Consider the following 16,493-nt stretch of genomic DNA (forward strand, 5'->3'; position numbering starts at 1 on the left):
GCTCGGTGCGTGCGTGCGGGCGTGCGTGCGTGCGTGATGGGGGGGGGGGGAAAGGCGACGCTTGCATCTCACTCGCGACTCTTCTGCGTTTGATTGGTGATTCATCAGCTTGCCATTCTTCGTCCAACCCACTCACGACTTGCGATTGTGAATGCTGCCTCTGCACAGACCTGGTTCATGCTACATCACAGTCCGCATCCATTCATCTCCAATCGATCTGCGTCGCTCCAAAGTCATCTACTCAATAGCTTCCCCACACCACCCCCACCCCCCCGGTTCTCCTGCTCTCTGCACCAGAACAACCTTTCCCGTCCGCCATGCTTGGTTCGAGAGCCAGCAGCGTGTCGCGCATGGTCGCCTCCAGCTCCAGAGTGCACGCAAGCAGAGGTGAGCACATGCATGCTGCACGCATTCCGACCCGCACAGGCAAGCGAGGATGAATCACAGTACACCACTCTGCCCTCTTGATTCGCACCACTCGCACAGAGCTCCACTCGAGCGCTAGCAAAAATGCGGTTGCGCCATTCACAATGCCTGCCATGAGTCCTACCATGACCGAAGGTGGACTGGCCACCTGGAAGGTCAAGGAGGGTCAGCCTTTCAACGCGGGCGATGTCTTGCTAGAGATTGTCAGTCAGCATAGCACGAGGGCTGTCATGCCTACGTCATCCAATTAGATGTGAGGAACTCAGCTCACCCGCTCCACACTTGTCCCAACGCACGCACTTCGCAGGAAACGGACAAGGCGACGATGGATGTTGAAGCGCCAGAGGATGGCGTCATGGCAAAGATTGTGGTGGGCGAAGGGGAGAAGAATGTGCAGGTGGGCAGAATCATCGCCATGCTTGCAGAGCAAGGTGATGACATTTCGAGCGTAGAGGTACCGTCGCAAGCCACGTCGAGCGAAGCGATCGGGCAATCGGATGCCGCGTCTTCGAGCTCAAAAAGCAGTGTCGTAGAGACAAAAAGACCTCAAAAGACTCCACCGCCATCACCGTCTAGCTCTTCGCAGCAGTCGACCCAGACCCACGCATCGATGCAGCACGACGAGCGAATCTTTCCAAGCGTTGCGCGTTTGCTGGCCGAGCATCATCTGAAGGCATCAGAGGTCAAGGGGACGGGCGTCAGAGGCATGCTCACGAAAGGTGACGTCCTCACCCACGTGGGCATCGCCAACAACCCGAGTGGATCTGCAAAGTCGACTTCGCTTGGCGTTGCGGCGCTCGGTGGACCTCCGAAGCAAGGTGATAAGAAGGTGAGTGCCAGTCGAAGCTTGTAGCATGGATACAAGGCGACCATCCTACTGACCTCGCGACGTGTACTGCTCCTGCCCATCAAGGTGGGCACGCCCGAAGGCAGCAGCGCTAGAACCGCGCCAAGTGAGCCACTGAGCGGCGCGCAAGTCAGGTCTCTAATTCTTGGTGGTCTAGCTTCTTCCTCCAAATCGGCTAGAGTCTCCTCCCAATCCGCCGCACCAAGCCAGGCGTCTATCCTCGACGACTTGCTTGCCGATTATCGCTTTTCCTCCCAACGCGCTAGATCCTCTCAGCCTGCACCCGCTTCAGCATCAGACAAGTCCAGGCAAGCAGCTTCGGACGCTCTTGCCGGACTATTGTAGAGTTGCACCCATACGTCCAGCCGCACTCCTCACTAGACGCTCTCAAAGCAAAAATCTCACAGCGACTCATGGCGCAATTTCCAAAGCTGTTGCGAGTGCGTGCGGATAGATATCAGAAGCGTGATGGCGAGGTATGCAATGTGGGGAATGGTGACAGATGACGCGAGCATGAGGGTGTATAGAAAGGGCTGGGCAGGCGGCATACAAAGCGACTGGCGCATGGCGAGGCGTCGCAAATCAACAGCATCACGCTGCCGAATCGCGCCTGCTCAACAGGAAGCATCTGAGGGCGAACGTGCGCCAAGTGAGCAAAGCATCGGCAGCGACGCGTGACATCGATTTAGCTACACGGATTCTACTCACCCTTCGTAGCCGCTCATATTCTCGGGCGTGAATGTGTCTCGCCACCTGCCCACCAGGCGGCCACCAGCGACGGCATAGCCTCGATACAGCCATCGCCCTCGACCGTCTGGGCGATACTCCTTGGTCATGATCATCATGCCGTCCCAACTTCTGATGCGACCACGCAAAATGAAGCGACCCCATGCCGAGTGACCCTGGGACGTGGAGCATGAGTGCGCGGAGCCCAGTGAGCCAAAGGGTCACTCTCTCTCAGTCGAAAGGGACAGAAGACTCACAGTGCCACTCAAAAGAATCTCGTACGCCTCTGGATCGCCCGGCGGGCAGCGTTCATCATCGCCGAACGAGGGATACATCTGCGCATCTTCCAGTGAACCGAATCCGCGCTTCGCAAGCTCAGCGTAGTCGCCTGCATTCGTAATCTGCCCTGTTCGACTGTCCGTTTCGATGTTGAAGCGATTGTTGCGACTCGCGCCGTTGTAAGCAGGCCTGCTCGGGTTGATGGTAGCAACAGCTTCAGAGTAGGGCACAGAAGGAACGGTATCTGGCTCTGGCTCCCCATTCAGATAGCCGGCATTCAGAACACTGCCTTCCCCTCCGATCTTGCGGACGCCTGATCCTACTCGCACAATATGTTCGCGGATCCTCCAGACTTGCGGCTGCTCCCCGAATGGTCCCTCATATAGGCTTCGCATGCGACCAGCAAGCATCTCGCGGTACGAGTCGAAGTCGAAGAAGCAGAAGCGGCCCTCCCAAGCGCCTTCAAAGAGACCAGCATGGGCAAGAGGCTTGAGGCCTGGGGCAGAAAAAGGGTTGGAGCAAGCCAGCAGGCGGGAGACGTCTGTGTCGTGATCGATGGACCTGAAGGCAAGCGGATTCCTGTTCGCTCGCACGTCTTCGCGCGCAGCTGATGGGTTGTGCAGGTCCTGGATCGGAGTCAATCCAATGACTGCCGGGTCGCGCTCCACCTTGGCAAAGAAAGTGAAGCAGGCCGCGTGCGAGAGGATGGGTGGAAACAGCTTCATTCTGATGCCGCAATGTGTGATTTCCGTCTCCCTCGACCTGGGAATCAGGTCAGCGAGGAATGGATTGGGCGGCGGTGAAGCGTTGGCTGCCGCCGCAGCTGACTGAGCAGGGTCGTCCTGAGAAGCCAATGGAAGTCGCCTGACGGTCCAAGGAGCGACGTAAGAATCGAACTGCGTAATTGCATGAGAAACAGTCGCGGTCAGTGAGCGTTCCGAGGCGATCGAGCCTGCTTCGACCAGCTCGCACGTACTTTATGTGCAGCAAAGACGAAAGGCCTTAATACGAAGAGCTTGGTGTCGCTGACGCCGCGGGATTCCTTGGCCAAGTCGAGCGGGTCGGTGAAGAGAAAGGCTACATGCAAGGCCAAAGACCTGTCCAAAGTGTCCGGAGGGTACACCGGCTCGGTTGGTGCTTCGAGCATGATCTGCTTGTCGTGCAAGCGGAGGTAGCCGTCCAACAGTGCCCACTTGAGCCTGGCCATGTTGAGCCCATCTGTCACGATGAGCCGACGTCGCACACACTCAGCCGTCGATACGCTTAGCGCTTCGAAGCAGCAACCAAAACTTTTCTTCATCCAACTCACCATTCTCTACGAGCATCATGTACGCTAACCAAAGGTTCTCCGTCATCTCCTCTTCCGCAATCAAAGGTGGTAGGTCGACCGGCTTGAGCTGATTTACGAGCACAGCTGCTCTGATGCGCTTCAATATTCTGCACCTCTTTTGCAGCTCGGCACAGAGATTGCGCGCTGCGATGGCTTTTGGTCCAAATCTGCGCTCGATGGCTGCGACGTCGAAGCGATTTCGAAAGATGCGAGCATACAGGTGTGGAGCAGCCCGAGGGTTGAGCAGTGTGTAGACCTGTCGACAAGTCAGCAGAAAGGCCAGCAGGTGGCTAGGTGGCGTAGCTGATGGGTGATGTTCGGCGTGCCAGGGCAAGGAAGCGGCGCTAGTGTCGATCTGGACCAGCGCATCTCCGCCAGCTACGTCTTGCGGTACGTTGACCTGCGCCGCATCGTCCTGCGTCACTGCGCACTGGTATGCGATCTGCTCGATGATCTCTGGTGGCAGGTTGAGTAGCCTTGACCCCGATTTGGTGTCGAGTTTGCGACCCGAGCAGGATGCGTGGGCCAGGACATTTGCATTGACACTTTGTGTTGCGTCACCGGCCACCTGCTTGTCCTGCTGCTTGGCTGATGATGTCGTTTGATCTGAAGCGCTTTCCATTTCATGCAACGTGGCGGTAGCATCGTCGAGACCAGTGTGATCAGCAGCATTTGACGCGCGAGATCTAGCCATCATCTTGTCTGGACGATGTTGGTCGATTGGCGACGCGGACTTGGACCGCGATCGTTTGAACGCACTCATGGAGCCAGTGGTGTGGTGATCAACACTCGTGCGGAGCCAATGTTGGTGTGGGGAGAGAAGAGGAGCGGTCGAAGTGTGTTGAACTCACAGTCACACACCTTGAGGAGAAGATGTTTGGGGCGTAGCGGTCAGGCTGTCCAAGCGCGGTGGATGGGAAAGGTGGGATGGCGGTGAGAAGCGTTTGAAATTCTTGGCCCGCGCCAATTTCAATGTTCACATTCACATTCACATTAGCTCAAGCCAGGATGCAATCGCAGTCACAGTCATGAGTTACACAGTCGCAAGTCCATGCGCAGTGCGGCGATGCTGACCACCGGAATTTGGTGCTTGTTCTTGATTCAAGATTGACACGACCACTTTGACTGCGACTCGTGACTTGAATCGAATCTTCAATCACGAATAGCACATGCACCACACTGCACCCACACACCGCTAACGGCAAGAGCCGGTGGCACTCGATCGCAAGCCTTATCCGGCCGGTCCGATTCAATTCTAATTTTAAACGCAACAATTGCGCCGTGCTGCTAATCTTGAATTTGAATGTGATGCATGCTGTAGGTACTGTAGGTACACCTTCACACGTGCAACTGCTGCACCGTGTGTCCTCAGACTCACAGACTCACAACAGACTCACAGACTGCCGAGGCTGCTGGGTAGGTACCGTGTATATACATGGACACATGTACCGCTCGCACAATGATCGCAGCACCGCAAGAGATCCGCGAGCACCTCGATCAATCACGAATGATGACTTGTATACTGGTTGTGGATCAGCGCCTCGAACCAAACACCACAGCGCGGGCGTTTGAGCGGCCACACCGCGCGCTTGGATTGCTCGCCTCTTTGTGGATTCTCATCCCGTGACCCGTGCCAGGCACGACTCAACACTCGTGACTCTCTGACTCACGACGCGCAGACTCACGATTGATGATTTGATGAGTATTTGTTATGGTGATTCTTTAGACGGCCGCTCGCGCCAAGTCGCCCTGCGCTCGCCAACTTCCATCTCGACTCCGAAGCTGTATACAGTAGAGTCTTGAGTATAGGTACTCACAACTGTACATAGCGAGCGCGCTGAGGCCAATTTGATGATCGGACATTCAAAGTCGAGTCATGCAGCAGCATCAGACGCAGCAGAGTCGGCACTCGATCTTGTCTTGACTCTTGATTGCAAGGCCATTGTGATAGTCTCTGTCTCTGCCGTGCTCTGATGCCTCCCCTCCGCCTTTGACTCAACAGCTGTCTGCTGCTGAGAGTGCATGACTCCGCCCACGCTGGCTTTTGGACCTGCAAATGGGCGCAACATTGGACGTGTGCAGCAAGCATCTAAAACAGTAAGCTGAGCTCCTGGCGGCGGAATGCAAGAGCTTATAGGGTGGCGTCCGGCATCTTGGAACAGGGTTGAGACTCACACTGATTAATCGCGAGTTGAGAAGTCACGAGTCGGAGTTACACGACGAGTCAAGAGTCGGAGTTCAAGCTAGCAGTCAAGAGTATGATGATCAGGCAGACACATCTATTCATACATGCATGCATGCACCTCACGCCTTTCTCGTCTCACTTTTCGCCTGGCTATCTCGTCAAGTCGCAACTCGCAAGTCACGTGCTGGATATTTTGCACCGTAAGCGCTTTTTTCGTTGTCGTGCATCTGTCAGCACGCGAATACAACAGCACAGTAGCGAGTCACGAGTCCCGTCGGCTGCATGGCGCAGCTGCGCGCGCATGATTCGCAGCGAAGCTTTCAAGGCACACATCGCTGCATGACGTGCGCTGTTTAGCCTTTCTTGCTCGGGCTTTCCACTTGATCACGACTTTCGGGCTCTGAACGACCTGCCGGTGCCGCTGGTGGTGGTGCTAATCACGTGTCTGCGATCTTCTGCGCGCTTGCAACATTCGTAATCGCCCTACGACTCGCCTCACGCACCCGCACCAACACCATCCACCTCGACGACTAAGCGGCATTCTGCTTCGAAGCATGTCTGCCGCGCTGAAGGCTGCCATTGCAGCTCAACGCGCGGCACTCGCAAAAGTCAAGCTTTCAGACGACGCTGCTGCTGCTGCTGCTGCTGCTTCCTCCTCCTCTTCTTCCGCAGCTCAAGAGGAAGACGAGGATGCTCTGACCAATACTCGAAGAGGTGGGAGCGAGAGGAGGAGAGAGCAGGAGGAGACGCAGCTTGCGCAGGCATCTACGGAATCGCTGCTGCTCAAGTCCACCCAGACAGGTCGCCTGATCCTCGCTTCGCGCGCACCGCCTCTCACCGAGTTGCCGCCATCTGCCATTCAGCTTTTGGACGACGATGCACCGCAGTGGTATAGGCAACACGCGAACACTGCAGCAGGCAGGAGGCCATGGTACGAGCGAGCCGATCTGGTTCAGCTGAGCTTGTCCAACAATATCATCAAATCTATTCCAAATGCCATCCAAGGCTTCGCTGCACTGAGCAGGCTAGACGTGAGTGGCTAAGCCGCTCGATGGGTGATCTATGGCCTGCCCAGCATTTGGCTGATCGGGCGATGCTGCGCTCATCACGCTTTCGACTTTCTGCAGCTGCACAACAATGCGCTCAAAAATGTGCCCGACGCTCTGTCTGGCCTTTGCCAGCTCACTCACCTCAACCTGCGCGGCAACAACCTGTCCATCTTTCCCACATCCCTCTTGATGCATCCCACTCTGCTAGAGTTGGACCTTTCCAGCAATCGCATCACCACTTTGTGGGACCAGCGAGATCTAGAAGCAAGTGTCAAGGAGTATGAAGAGATCATCGCAGCCAGCGCCGAGGCTATGGAAACTGGCGGAATCTGGGCTGGTCTGGGCGACTCGTCCCGCTCCAGCAAAAAATACAAGCCAGACCCGCAACGGCCACTTCCTGCCTGTCGCTTCCTCAGCCTCGGCAACAATCGCCTCACCAATGCGTCCCTCAGATGGTCGTTGGTCTCGCCGGAAGGAGCGCAAGCGGAAGCGCAAACGGAGCGGCAGCAGGCCATCATCTGGCCTACCAATCTAACCACGCTGGACGTGTCTGACAACTTTGTCAGAGGTCCGATACCTCTGGCCGCGTTCGGTACCTTATCGTCTCTGCAGCACCTCGATTTGGGCGGCAATGGCCTAGCATCAGACATTTTCGAGGCAAATGCCCCAGAGATAGAGGGCTCGCTGCCTACCGCGGAGCCAGCCAAGTTCTTCCCAAGCTTAACGCTTTTATCCCTGTATAGATGCGAGATGGATGATCTGGAGCCTCTGGAAGAAGTTTGGGGCTCACCCCGTACTATAGCCGAGGGCGAGAAGGCCTTTCCCGCTGGAGTCGGCACACCGCAACCACGCGTCGGCATACAGGCTCGACAGCTGGTTAGCGTCCGATCTCGCATTCCCGAGCGGATACCAAAGGGTCAGCTGGCCATCGTCTTAGAGGGCAATCCGCTAAGGGAAGAGGCATACAGACGGAAGAAAGCGCCTGTATCTGGCCTACGACCAATGGATGCTAGACAAGGGGCAAGCGGACTTCGTTCCGTCTCAAACGAGGTGATGCGCTCAGCGGAGGGAGGTGCTCCGGCCCCGGCCAAAAGGCAAGATGAAATCGAAGAGGGCGATCGCACAGACTATCTGGCAGATGAAAGATTCACGAAGGCGGCCACGGCCACCTTTGCTCCTTCAGTGGGCGAGTCAGTGCAGACTGGAACGCGCAATTTAGACGTGCAGTTGCCTTCCGGCCGCGGCACTCGCCGGCGAGAAGTCGACCTCGACGAGTGGGGACCGCTCGGTGGGAGCACCTCCTTGCCCGCACGCGCCAAGGTAAAGGCAAAAGTCCCAGACGCAAAGGATACGCAGGGGCACCCTATCGTAGCTCGACAAACGGAGAGGGCGCCAGCGAATCAGTCCGAGTGGGGGCCATTGGGTGGTGCTGGTGCTACTGCAAGGTGTCAAGGTGCGGCATCGGCGACTCGCCAGCGCACAGAAGATGGACAAGCTGCTCTCAAACCGCTGCAAGAACCTTCCTACGCAGCCACGCCACCCGGCACCACTGTAAGGGGGCCTGCAACCGAGGTGTGGGAGCAATCGTTGAGCGAAGGCGCGAAACGCAGGCTCCGGGCTCAAGCTGCGCGTGAGGCCGCGCAAGGCGGCCAGAGCGAGAGTGCGCTACCCAACCCCCAAATTGATTTCTCGTCACCTCAAGCAAGCGATCGCACGCCGCCCAAGTCGGCGTCTGGCACCACAACCTTGGAAACGCAAGGGGCTGGGACACCCCGCAGCAGAGGCAAGAGGGGAGCTGCGCCGTGGGAATCCAGCATTCAATTATAGCTTGCGAAATCAACACTTCGGAACGGATCATGGCGCGCATCGCATCCGCCGCTAGAGTTGATGCTGTTCCGAGCAGTGCAATGCATGGGTTAGACTCTACCGTCTAGAGATGCTGTCAAGCTTGTGCGTGTTTGCATGCGCAGCGTTTGAAATGCCAGGGCTTGAGTTGAGCGGACCTTGAACCACGCCCAAGACCTCCAGAGCATCTCGCGCTGCCCTGTTGATGACTTTGAAGCGGTCTGCGCCGAGATGCACACCTCCGTACTTTGAGTGGGCGCGGAAATGAGTAGTGTAAGTTTGGGATGGAGGCGCCGTTCCAGCGACTTCGAGCCAGACACCTACCCATCTTGTGACCACTACAATTACATTGTCAACGCCCTGAATAGAATGAGGAGGGGACATATGAGAATGCGTTTGACCTGTGATCTGGCGGCGTACGCTTTTCGCTAGCGCAAGCATTGGAGCAGCCGCATGTTGTGCGCTTGAAAGAATGTTGCCAGGGCACCCGATCGCGTACTTACAAGCACATGTAGCAGATGTGCTAGCCTCCCACCTGCGGCGGATTCGCCATCATCGTCGCAGTCGCTGGCATGAACTGGTCTGCCGCTTTGGCCAGTGTTCGAGCACGTCCATGCATGTATGGTCGGATGAGTGGCTTTCGCAATCCGCCGGTCGGACAAGAGATGTGCAAGCAAAGCAGGAATCTGCAGAGCACAGGGAAACGCAGAGCAGGACGATTGAGCGACGATTGCCATTCGAAGAACCGAAATGCGACAGGCCACGATGGTCTAGAAGCCGACATCCACTCACTTCGTCGGGGTGAGTCAGGCGCGCAGCATGACCGACAAAGACCGACTTTCGTTCGGTGATGGGTGGACTGCTGACGAGCATGCTGGCAATGTCGACTGCTTTGTGACTAGCGTGAGGTTGTTCAGTGGACTCGGACAACGTCGGGAGATCTTGCCGCTCCAAGTCTTGGTCATCGCTGCTGAAATCTTGCGGCTGCGCTGCTTCAGTGTCCAATGACCTCGGATTGCGCGACTGTTCCTCTCGTCGCCGGGCAAGACCCTGCTCAAACCACTCGGCCACACGCTCCTTGACCCACTCGATGATTTCAAAACAGATGACTTCGCCTTGAACCCATCGTAGTCCTTTGATGTCGTTGTGCTGCGCTGCTTGTTCTCCACGCTCGCGACCCACATCGCTTTCGGAGATGACGCGCTGAAAGTGAAGAAAACATCTGAGGACTTCTGCAAAGATGAGATGATCTACAGGCAAAGGGCCGATGTAGCGACTGAGCACCTGAGGTTGTGGTGCTTGATCGCAGTGCGGGTAGTTTGAAGGCAAGGTGATGGATAAGTGGAGGGGTTGCGAGGCTGCAGCCTCGCTCGATGCCGTTGCGCCTGCAATGTCTGCACGCACGCTGAGCCTGAGCTTGTCCATGCTGATTCGCGGGTCGGCAGCTTTGGGGAGAGGAGTAGGGTTGGAGCCATTGCACGGTTGAGAGCATGAAGGCTCGCCTCTGGTGCTTGTGCTTGTGCTTGTGCTTGTGCTTGTGCTTGTGCTTGTGCTTGGATGCAGCAGACCGATGCTTTGGTCGCCGTAGATGGAGCGCAAAGCTTGAAGCTCTTCAGCCAGCTGCGAGGCAGACTGCAGCGCGCCATCGTCGGTGCCAGACTGGACAAAGTGCTCCAATCGACCCATGAAGACATGCAGAGCTTGCCTTTCGGCCAGGCTGATGTGATTCATCGACTCCTCGTCGTCATCCCCCTCCATGGGCATGACAGAAGTGTGGGTGTGCATGTGATCGAGTCTTGAGGGGCGCAAGACGACTGTGCTGCGAGAAGCAGAGATTCGCGATGGCTGAATGACGATCAACTGGACAGTACAGAGCAAAGAGGAGATGTGAATGTGAATGTGGCGGCAGCTGAGGGTCATCTGGCAACGCTTCACATAGACGATCCACATCCACATCCACATTCGCACTCACGCTTGCACTCACACCCCCACCCCGACCGCAACGGAGAGATTCAGATTGCAAGTCGTGAGTGGAGCGTCGATTGAGAAGTACGAAAAAGAGGCGCATCGACGCGCGGATCTTGAATTCGTGTTCGCAGCACGCGCATGCACGACCGCGCCACTGCTCTAAACCCCCGCAAACGCCGCGGACTTGCGCGGAGCAACGCGTCGCGTCGCCTCCCCGCTGAGTATGAGTATCAATTGAATGCCGAAGCTGTGCCATGCAGCGCGTGAGTCAAGATGTGTTTTCGATTCGTGACACACTTTTGACTCAAACTGGACTCATTCGTCTCCTGCATCCACAGCACACAGCATTCAGCATATTCCTGCCATCTGATCTGATTCCCTCGACTGTCAAGCAAGCAAGTCTCGAGTACAACGTCAAAGTCAAGCGTATACTTGCACTCGGCTTCGCTCCTCATCCCCCGCCATCACAGGGCACAAGCAAGCATCTTCATCTTCCTCCGCGCATTCATCCTTCTCTCCCTCTTTGCCATCAATTCCTTCCGCCTTCTTTCCCCCTTCCTTCTCTATCTCTCTCTCTCTCTCTCGAATCATGGATCCACTCCCACGCATTCTTGCCCCCAGCACTCCGTCCAATGCTTCGCGCTACCATCACACCTCGCTCGCCTCGCGCACTCGAGAAGGCGTCGAGATCATGCGGCGTGCAGCTGCGGAGCAAGCCTCCACCTCTTCTCGCCCTCGACCACCTCTCCCTATAGCTGCTGCTCATGCCCAAGCATCTCACCCTGCTGCGAGTGCGCAAGCCAGCCGTGCATCATTTGCAGACCGCATGTCGGCAGCACCACGTCGACACTCGGCGCATCGGAACGGCCAAGAGGATGACGATGCAGATGAGCAGCAGGGCGACACTCTAACAGCTGCGCGCGACGAGCGTTTGCGCGTTGTAGAGACGCTGAGGAGAGGTCCACGCGATCTGGGCGGCGCTGCGATGGATGATGCACAGTGGGACACATTCGAACCGAATTCGCGCACGCGTCTCAAGTGAGTCGATCACTCGGGTGCTTCTGTGCCATCGTCGCTCTACAGGCGCAGCCGTCTTGGTAGTCACGAGCCACGTTCGACCAGCGAACGTCTGCGGATGGTGTCGTCTGGACGTCGTGCACGAGCGCGAGAGCGCTAACCATTTCATCATCCGCCTCATCCCATCACCCTCACCTCCAGACAGCGCCGGGTGTCGAATGTGCAGGTGCACGGATGGTTGGAAAGCCGTTATCACTTGTCGCCCTCCACACTCTACTCCATCGTCGACCCCAAACCCACAAATCTCCACGGTGACTACAAGGTGCCCGTCGTTGGCGAATGGCTCACCATGGCTGTCATTGTGGAGATGTCCCCCGTCAAGATCTCCAAAGGCAAGCAGTGGAAGCCGAAACCGGGCACACAGAAGGGCGAATCGTACATTCATCCCGACAGCGATGTGTCAAGCCACGACGAGGCGGATCAGCACCCGGACGACGAGGAGCGCAAGCGCAGGAGCAACGAGCGGCGCAAGGCGCGCTACGAAGAGTGGCATGCGAGCCAGAAGCTGAAAAAGGAGGATAAGCGTCGCGAGAAGCGTCAGGAGAAGCAGAAGCGCAAGAGAGACATGCAAAAAGCTGGATTGCCCCTCAACGAGCAGGATGACAAGATCGATGAGGATGCCGACAGCGAGGACGATGACGCCAACGCCGGCGCTGGCCGCAAGTATATGATCCTACGGCTTCAAGACCTCGGTGCCGATGCCAAAGGAGGCGGAGACGAGATGTTGACCATGATGGTCTTTCAAGCCGTCAAGGAGGACCGTATCCTGAATCAGCGCAGCAAATGGCGGGGAGGCAGTGGCGGAGCATTCGAGCGGTTGGTGCACGAACGTCCAGGCGCGCTCCTTTGCATCACAAATCCCAGAATTTCAAACTCAGCAGTGAGTCAGGCGACAGTGAACTCGCAAGCTTCCGCATCAAGCGTTGACTCATCGCCATCACCCGTCATCTGGCGGATGCCTTAGGGTCTGCTTGTGCCCGCAAAGCCCGGCGGAAAGAGCACCGCTGCTTCGAAAGTTTTCAAGCTCAAATTGCTTCATGATAGTACAATGACCATCATCGGTCAGGTCGCAGATTTTAACAGGTGTCAAGCAATGACCAAAGAAGGTGACTTATGCTCCGCATACGTCGACGGTCGTTCTGGAAGCAAGGTCTGTCAGGTGCATTTCGAAGCGTCGCTCAAGAACAGTGGAGGCAAGCGTCATGACTTGGCGAACACGTGAGTCGATCCACGTCCACAAAAGCAGACTGAGGTAACCGCGGCTGACTCGGGCTGCACCTCGTATGGTGCTGTGTTGCAGAACGACTGATTGGAGATATGCCACAGCCAGCTCCGATCTCAAAATCAATCCCAATTTTGGCTCCAGCTCTTTTGTTCGCGATCCAGCAGAGCGCCTCTTCCAGCCTTCCTCCTCATCATCAGGGCGCACTGCTGGCAAGCATGTCCGCCGCGGGCCCGCTGTGATTGGTGAAGGCGCTTTGCTGGCTGCTTCGGATCCGAACAGTCACTCTTTCGATGCTGCTGCTTACTATGGGAGAGGCAGAGCGGACAAACAAGCACGGCGAAAGAAGGCTTGGGAAGAAGCAGGTCTCATCTTTCAACTGGAAGCGCGTCTTGGTCACGGCAGCACTCATCATAGACAACTTTCTGCCCAGCAGCAGCTACGAGGCTCGCAGCCCCTGATTGAAGCTTCGCAACACGACGATACCATACTTGGGGGCAGCGTTGCGGCAAGAGCCCTTCTTTCAGCGCAATCCACTCTCGAGCGCCAAAGAGAGTCGCCTGCATTGACAAGACGGGGTGTAAAGAGAAATTCAGAAAGCGTAGACCGCGATCCGATAAACAAACGTCTACCTGCTAGACAAGACCGAATCCCAGGCCAGAACTCCACGCAGCATGAAAAAGCCGATCTAATCCAAGAACGCTCGGCCTATGGACCGGAGATGATCAAGCGTCTTGGCTTCGATCCTCTGGCCGGTCGGCGATCACAGCAGAACACGAAGAGTGCACCGAACAGCACCACTGACAACCGAATGCGGGTGAGTGGGGCGTGAGGTTGATCGCCGAAGCAATTTACGCTCGCTTGGGGCCCCATGCTGAGTGGAAGCATCCCTGTCGTGCCCCCTTCCCTAGCTCCTAGCGCGGCACGAATCATCTTCTCAGATGTCGGATGTTGCGGCTTCACAAACCTCAAAAGGACCGGAGACGTTCTCGCGAGTGGATTCGTGGCGTGACGCAACGGCGAGACTGCGCGGCTCGGACACCACGTCCGATGCGCATGTACGACTCCCAGGTGGTTCAAACCACTTGGTACCTCTGGAGGATTCAGAATCTGATCTCGAGATTGTCTGATCATGAATATTTATCAAATGTCACAAATTCGCGTTGCTGGATGGCGGCCCTTATCCTCCCGTGCGTTGTCGAGTCCTCAACCTGCTTTGCACGTCCACAAATGTCGTCGGTCTTACAGGTGCAAAGGTAGAGATGCCTGCTACCATTTGCTGGCTCTGTTTTACGGCGTTATTTGCTCGCTTGGTCTACTTGCACTCCTCACCCGATGAGGCGGCATGGCTGACCCAGCTCTCAGCCGGCTTGCGATGCCAAATTCTGCATAGCAGCCACGCTGCACAAAACGACCCGGTGGTCTAATTTGAGAAAGACTTCGTCTGTGGACATCACATGAGCTACCTGTGCCCCCCTCTTTGTAGTCTCAATCAGCTAGACGACGTGAAAAGACCTGCTCCAGCTTGTTGGGCGCGATTTCCAGCAATGAGTCCCGAATGCGTGGGATGTGTGCTGGACTCACTGCGCGGAATCTTGAATGTATGCTCAGTTGCTGCTCACTCAACTTTGTCTCCATTTGCTACAAGGCTGATGCTGCTAATCTAGAGGGGGTACAAGGCACTCACATGCACCTCTGGGTCCACACTTTCGCAGTCTTGCAAGCACTTCATGCCCTGGCAAGAGATTCTCTACGCTTTTTTTGAAAGTGAGGTTGCTGGTCAGCACTACTCTGTGAGGATATGGATGCTCCGAACATGGCACCAATTCGATTGCAAGGATTCACCTGGCCAATTCACATTGGGAGCAACTCCTGGAGTACGAGTCGACTTAGCCTGTCAGGACCGCTCATGCTCATATCAACTACCCCTGCTGTGTGCATCAGGAAACAGTAAGCCCTGCTGAATGTGCAGACAACAAGCTAAGCCACCATACATGGCTGGGAGCAGGATGGCTGGGTCATCTACACCCTGATCGACACCTTCATGATGTAATGGCTGTTCTGTGCTTGCATCAACAACAGATGCTGATGTTGGTTCCAACTGCAGACACATTCATGCGGAAGTGGAGCCCTTCCCTTCAGTAGGAAGATGTAGGCACGTTCTTGATCAATATATGAACCAACAAATGCAGAAATCAATCATAAAGATTCCAATCGCGTTAGATTCAAGCACTGCATCACACACTCTGCGCTACCTGCAAGCGTGTTCGTTGCCTTGTTCTCTTCACAAAAGACGATACACATCACGATAGTGTCGGGCGCTTCCCAGGTGCGGCTCGCTGTGACTCAAGCAGAGCGCTTCTATGTTACACCTACCATCGTTGGTGACCACCTCTGCCTTATTGAAAGGCAGCGTCTGTATGCTCCAGAATCCGCACGCACCATCAGACGTGTGAGGATTCGGTTAGAAAAATGCGCTGACCTTGAAAATCCACGAGTTCTGCTCATCTTCCTCAGTTTGCGCGGGTCACCAGGGCAGCGTTGCCATCAAAAACAACATCAGCTGGTGTCTTGGCTTGAACAAAGCCATGGCTCAAAGGGCTCAATGCTTGAGGCAACAAGCAAGTTCCAAAGCCACCCGACTCACCCTGCAATTTGCCAAGCGCAAAAAGATAAAGAAAACAAAGTCAACATGCTTTGTACCTGCTCAATTGGGTATTTGAACAAGTTAGGTCACTGCACAACAATGGTCTTATACAGGACGTGGAGAAGGGAGCGTCTCGCAAACAATTTGCGTTCAAATGATTTTGCTCACGACAGAGGCGCGGCCTCGGCCTTAGCGTCTCCAACACGCACGCTATGTCTGCAGCAAGAAAGCGCCTTCCTCTTTACACGCGGCTCAGGCGTGTCGCGCAAAGTCACCAGGATGAGTGTGCGCGCTGTGTACAAACAGAGATTTAGATCGGGCGTCCTCATATAATTTGCACACTTGCATACTTGTACACGGCGACGTTTTGCTTGTGCATAAGATGTGGTCAATAACAGGAGATGAAGGTACCCGATCGGGGAGAAGCGATCACTGCCTTCTCTATTCTTCCCGGCGTTCAATCACATCAGGGCGACAATGATTGCATTGACGCGTCATGCATCACGTCGGAACAACATTGTCACGGAACACATTCCCGAGCTACCCAAAATTCCTCTGATAGATCGAAAGATGCGGGAGAGACTTACACAAAACGCATGCCCATTCATCAAGCATTCGTATTTGGTTGTCAAGATGAGGCCGGAGCGGAAACTAGCGTGTAAATCCAAATTGTGCTTGCTTCTCCGTTCGAGCGCCAATCTCCTTCGCGGCGATTGAACCTTCTCGCAGTTGCTGCAAAGTCATCTCTATGATGTCGACAAGACGTTGGGCGTGTGCTGTGCAACCCTGTCACTCCACTGATGAGACATCAATTTGGGGTACGAGGCAGCTCGCGGGTCAACTCCAAGCTCGAAGACACCTACAATACCGGGGCGAAATGTCATCATTGAAA

General features: G+C 55.8%; 5 protein-coding genes across 5 annotated transcripts; 3 read left to right on the forward strand and 2 right to left on the reverse strand.

Moving 5' to 3' along the window:
• The first annotated feature begins 102 nt into the window (after positions 1–102).
• IE81DRAFT_322746 (single hybrid motif-containing protein) lies at positions 103–1,703 on the forward strand. Its single transcript, XM_025513735.1, has 4 exons — positions 103–387; positions 487–629; positions 734–1,255; positions 1,340–1,703. Exons 1-4 carry the CDS (start codon positions 318–320, stop codon positions 1,616–1,618), a joined length of 1,014 nt encoding a protein of 337 aa, XP_025370201.1. The 5' UTR covers positions 103–317; the 3' UTR covers positions 1,619–1,703.
• IE81DRAFT_322748 (hypothetical protein) lies at positions 1,684–4,606 on the reverse strand. The gene is made up of 5 exons (XM_025513736.1): positions 3,588–4,606; positions 3,255–3,496; positions 2,257–3,174; positions 1,982–2,175; positions 1,684–1,901 (listed from the first exon to the last, which is right to left on the reverse strand). Exons 1-5 carry the CDS (start codon positions 4,369–4,371, stop codon positions 1,865–1,867), a joined length of 2,175 nt encoding a protein of 724 aa, XP_025370202.1. The 5' UTR covers positions 4,372–4,606; the 3' UTR covers positions 1,684–1,864.
• A 1,636-nt stretch (positions 4,607–6,242) lies between these two features.
• Positions 6,243–8,727, forward strand: IE81DRAFT_101742 (L domain-like protein). The gene is made up of 2 exons (XM_025510014.1): positions 6,243–6,824; positions 6,921–8,727. The coding sequence occupies exons 1-2, from the start codon at positions 6,348–6,350 to the stop codon at positions 8,667–8,669; spliced, it is 2,226 nt and encodes a 741-aa protein (XP_025370203.1). The 5' UTR covers positions 6,243–6,347; the 3' UTR covers positions 8,670–8,727.
• A 38-nt stretch (positions 8,728–8,765) lies between these two features.
• On the reverse strand, positions 8,766–10,373 carry IE81DRAFT_289289 (UPF0029-domain-containing protein; the record flags this gene model as incomplete). The annotated part of the gene is made up of 4 exons (XM_025511812.1): positions 8,766–8,933; positions 9,012–9,047; positions 9,191–9,373; positions 9,480–10,373. 4 exons carry the CDS (start codon positions 10,371–10,373, stop codon positions 8,766–8,768), a joined length of 1,281 nt encoding a protein of 426 aa, XP_025370204.1.
• A 618-nt stretch (positions 10,374–10,991) lies between these two features.
• IE81DRAFT_322754 (hypothetical protein) lies at positions 10,992–14,117 on the forward strand. The gene is made up of 5 exons (XM_025513737.1): positions 10,992–11,693; positions 11,874–12,612; positions 12,697–12,950; positions 13,033–13,771; positions 13,866–14,117. The coding sequence occupies exons 1-5, from the start codon at positions 11,245–11,247 to the stop codon at positions 14,082–14,084; spliced, it is 2,400 nt and encodes a 799-aa protein (XP_025370205.1). The 5' UTR covers positions 10,992–11,244; the 3' UTR covers positions 14,085–14,117.
• Positions 14,118–16,493: the final 2,376 nt, after the last annotated feature.

Source organism: Ceraceosorus guamensis, assembly GCF_003144195.1.
Source record: "Ceraceosorus guamensis strain MCA 4658 unplaced genomic scaffold IE81scaffold_23, whole genome shotgun sequence".
Lineage (NCBI taxonomy): Eukaryota > Fungi > Basidiomycota > Exobasidiomycetes > Ceraceosorales > Ceraceosoraceae > Ceraceosorus > Ceraceosorus guamensis.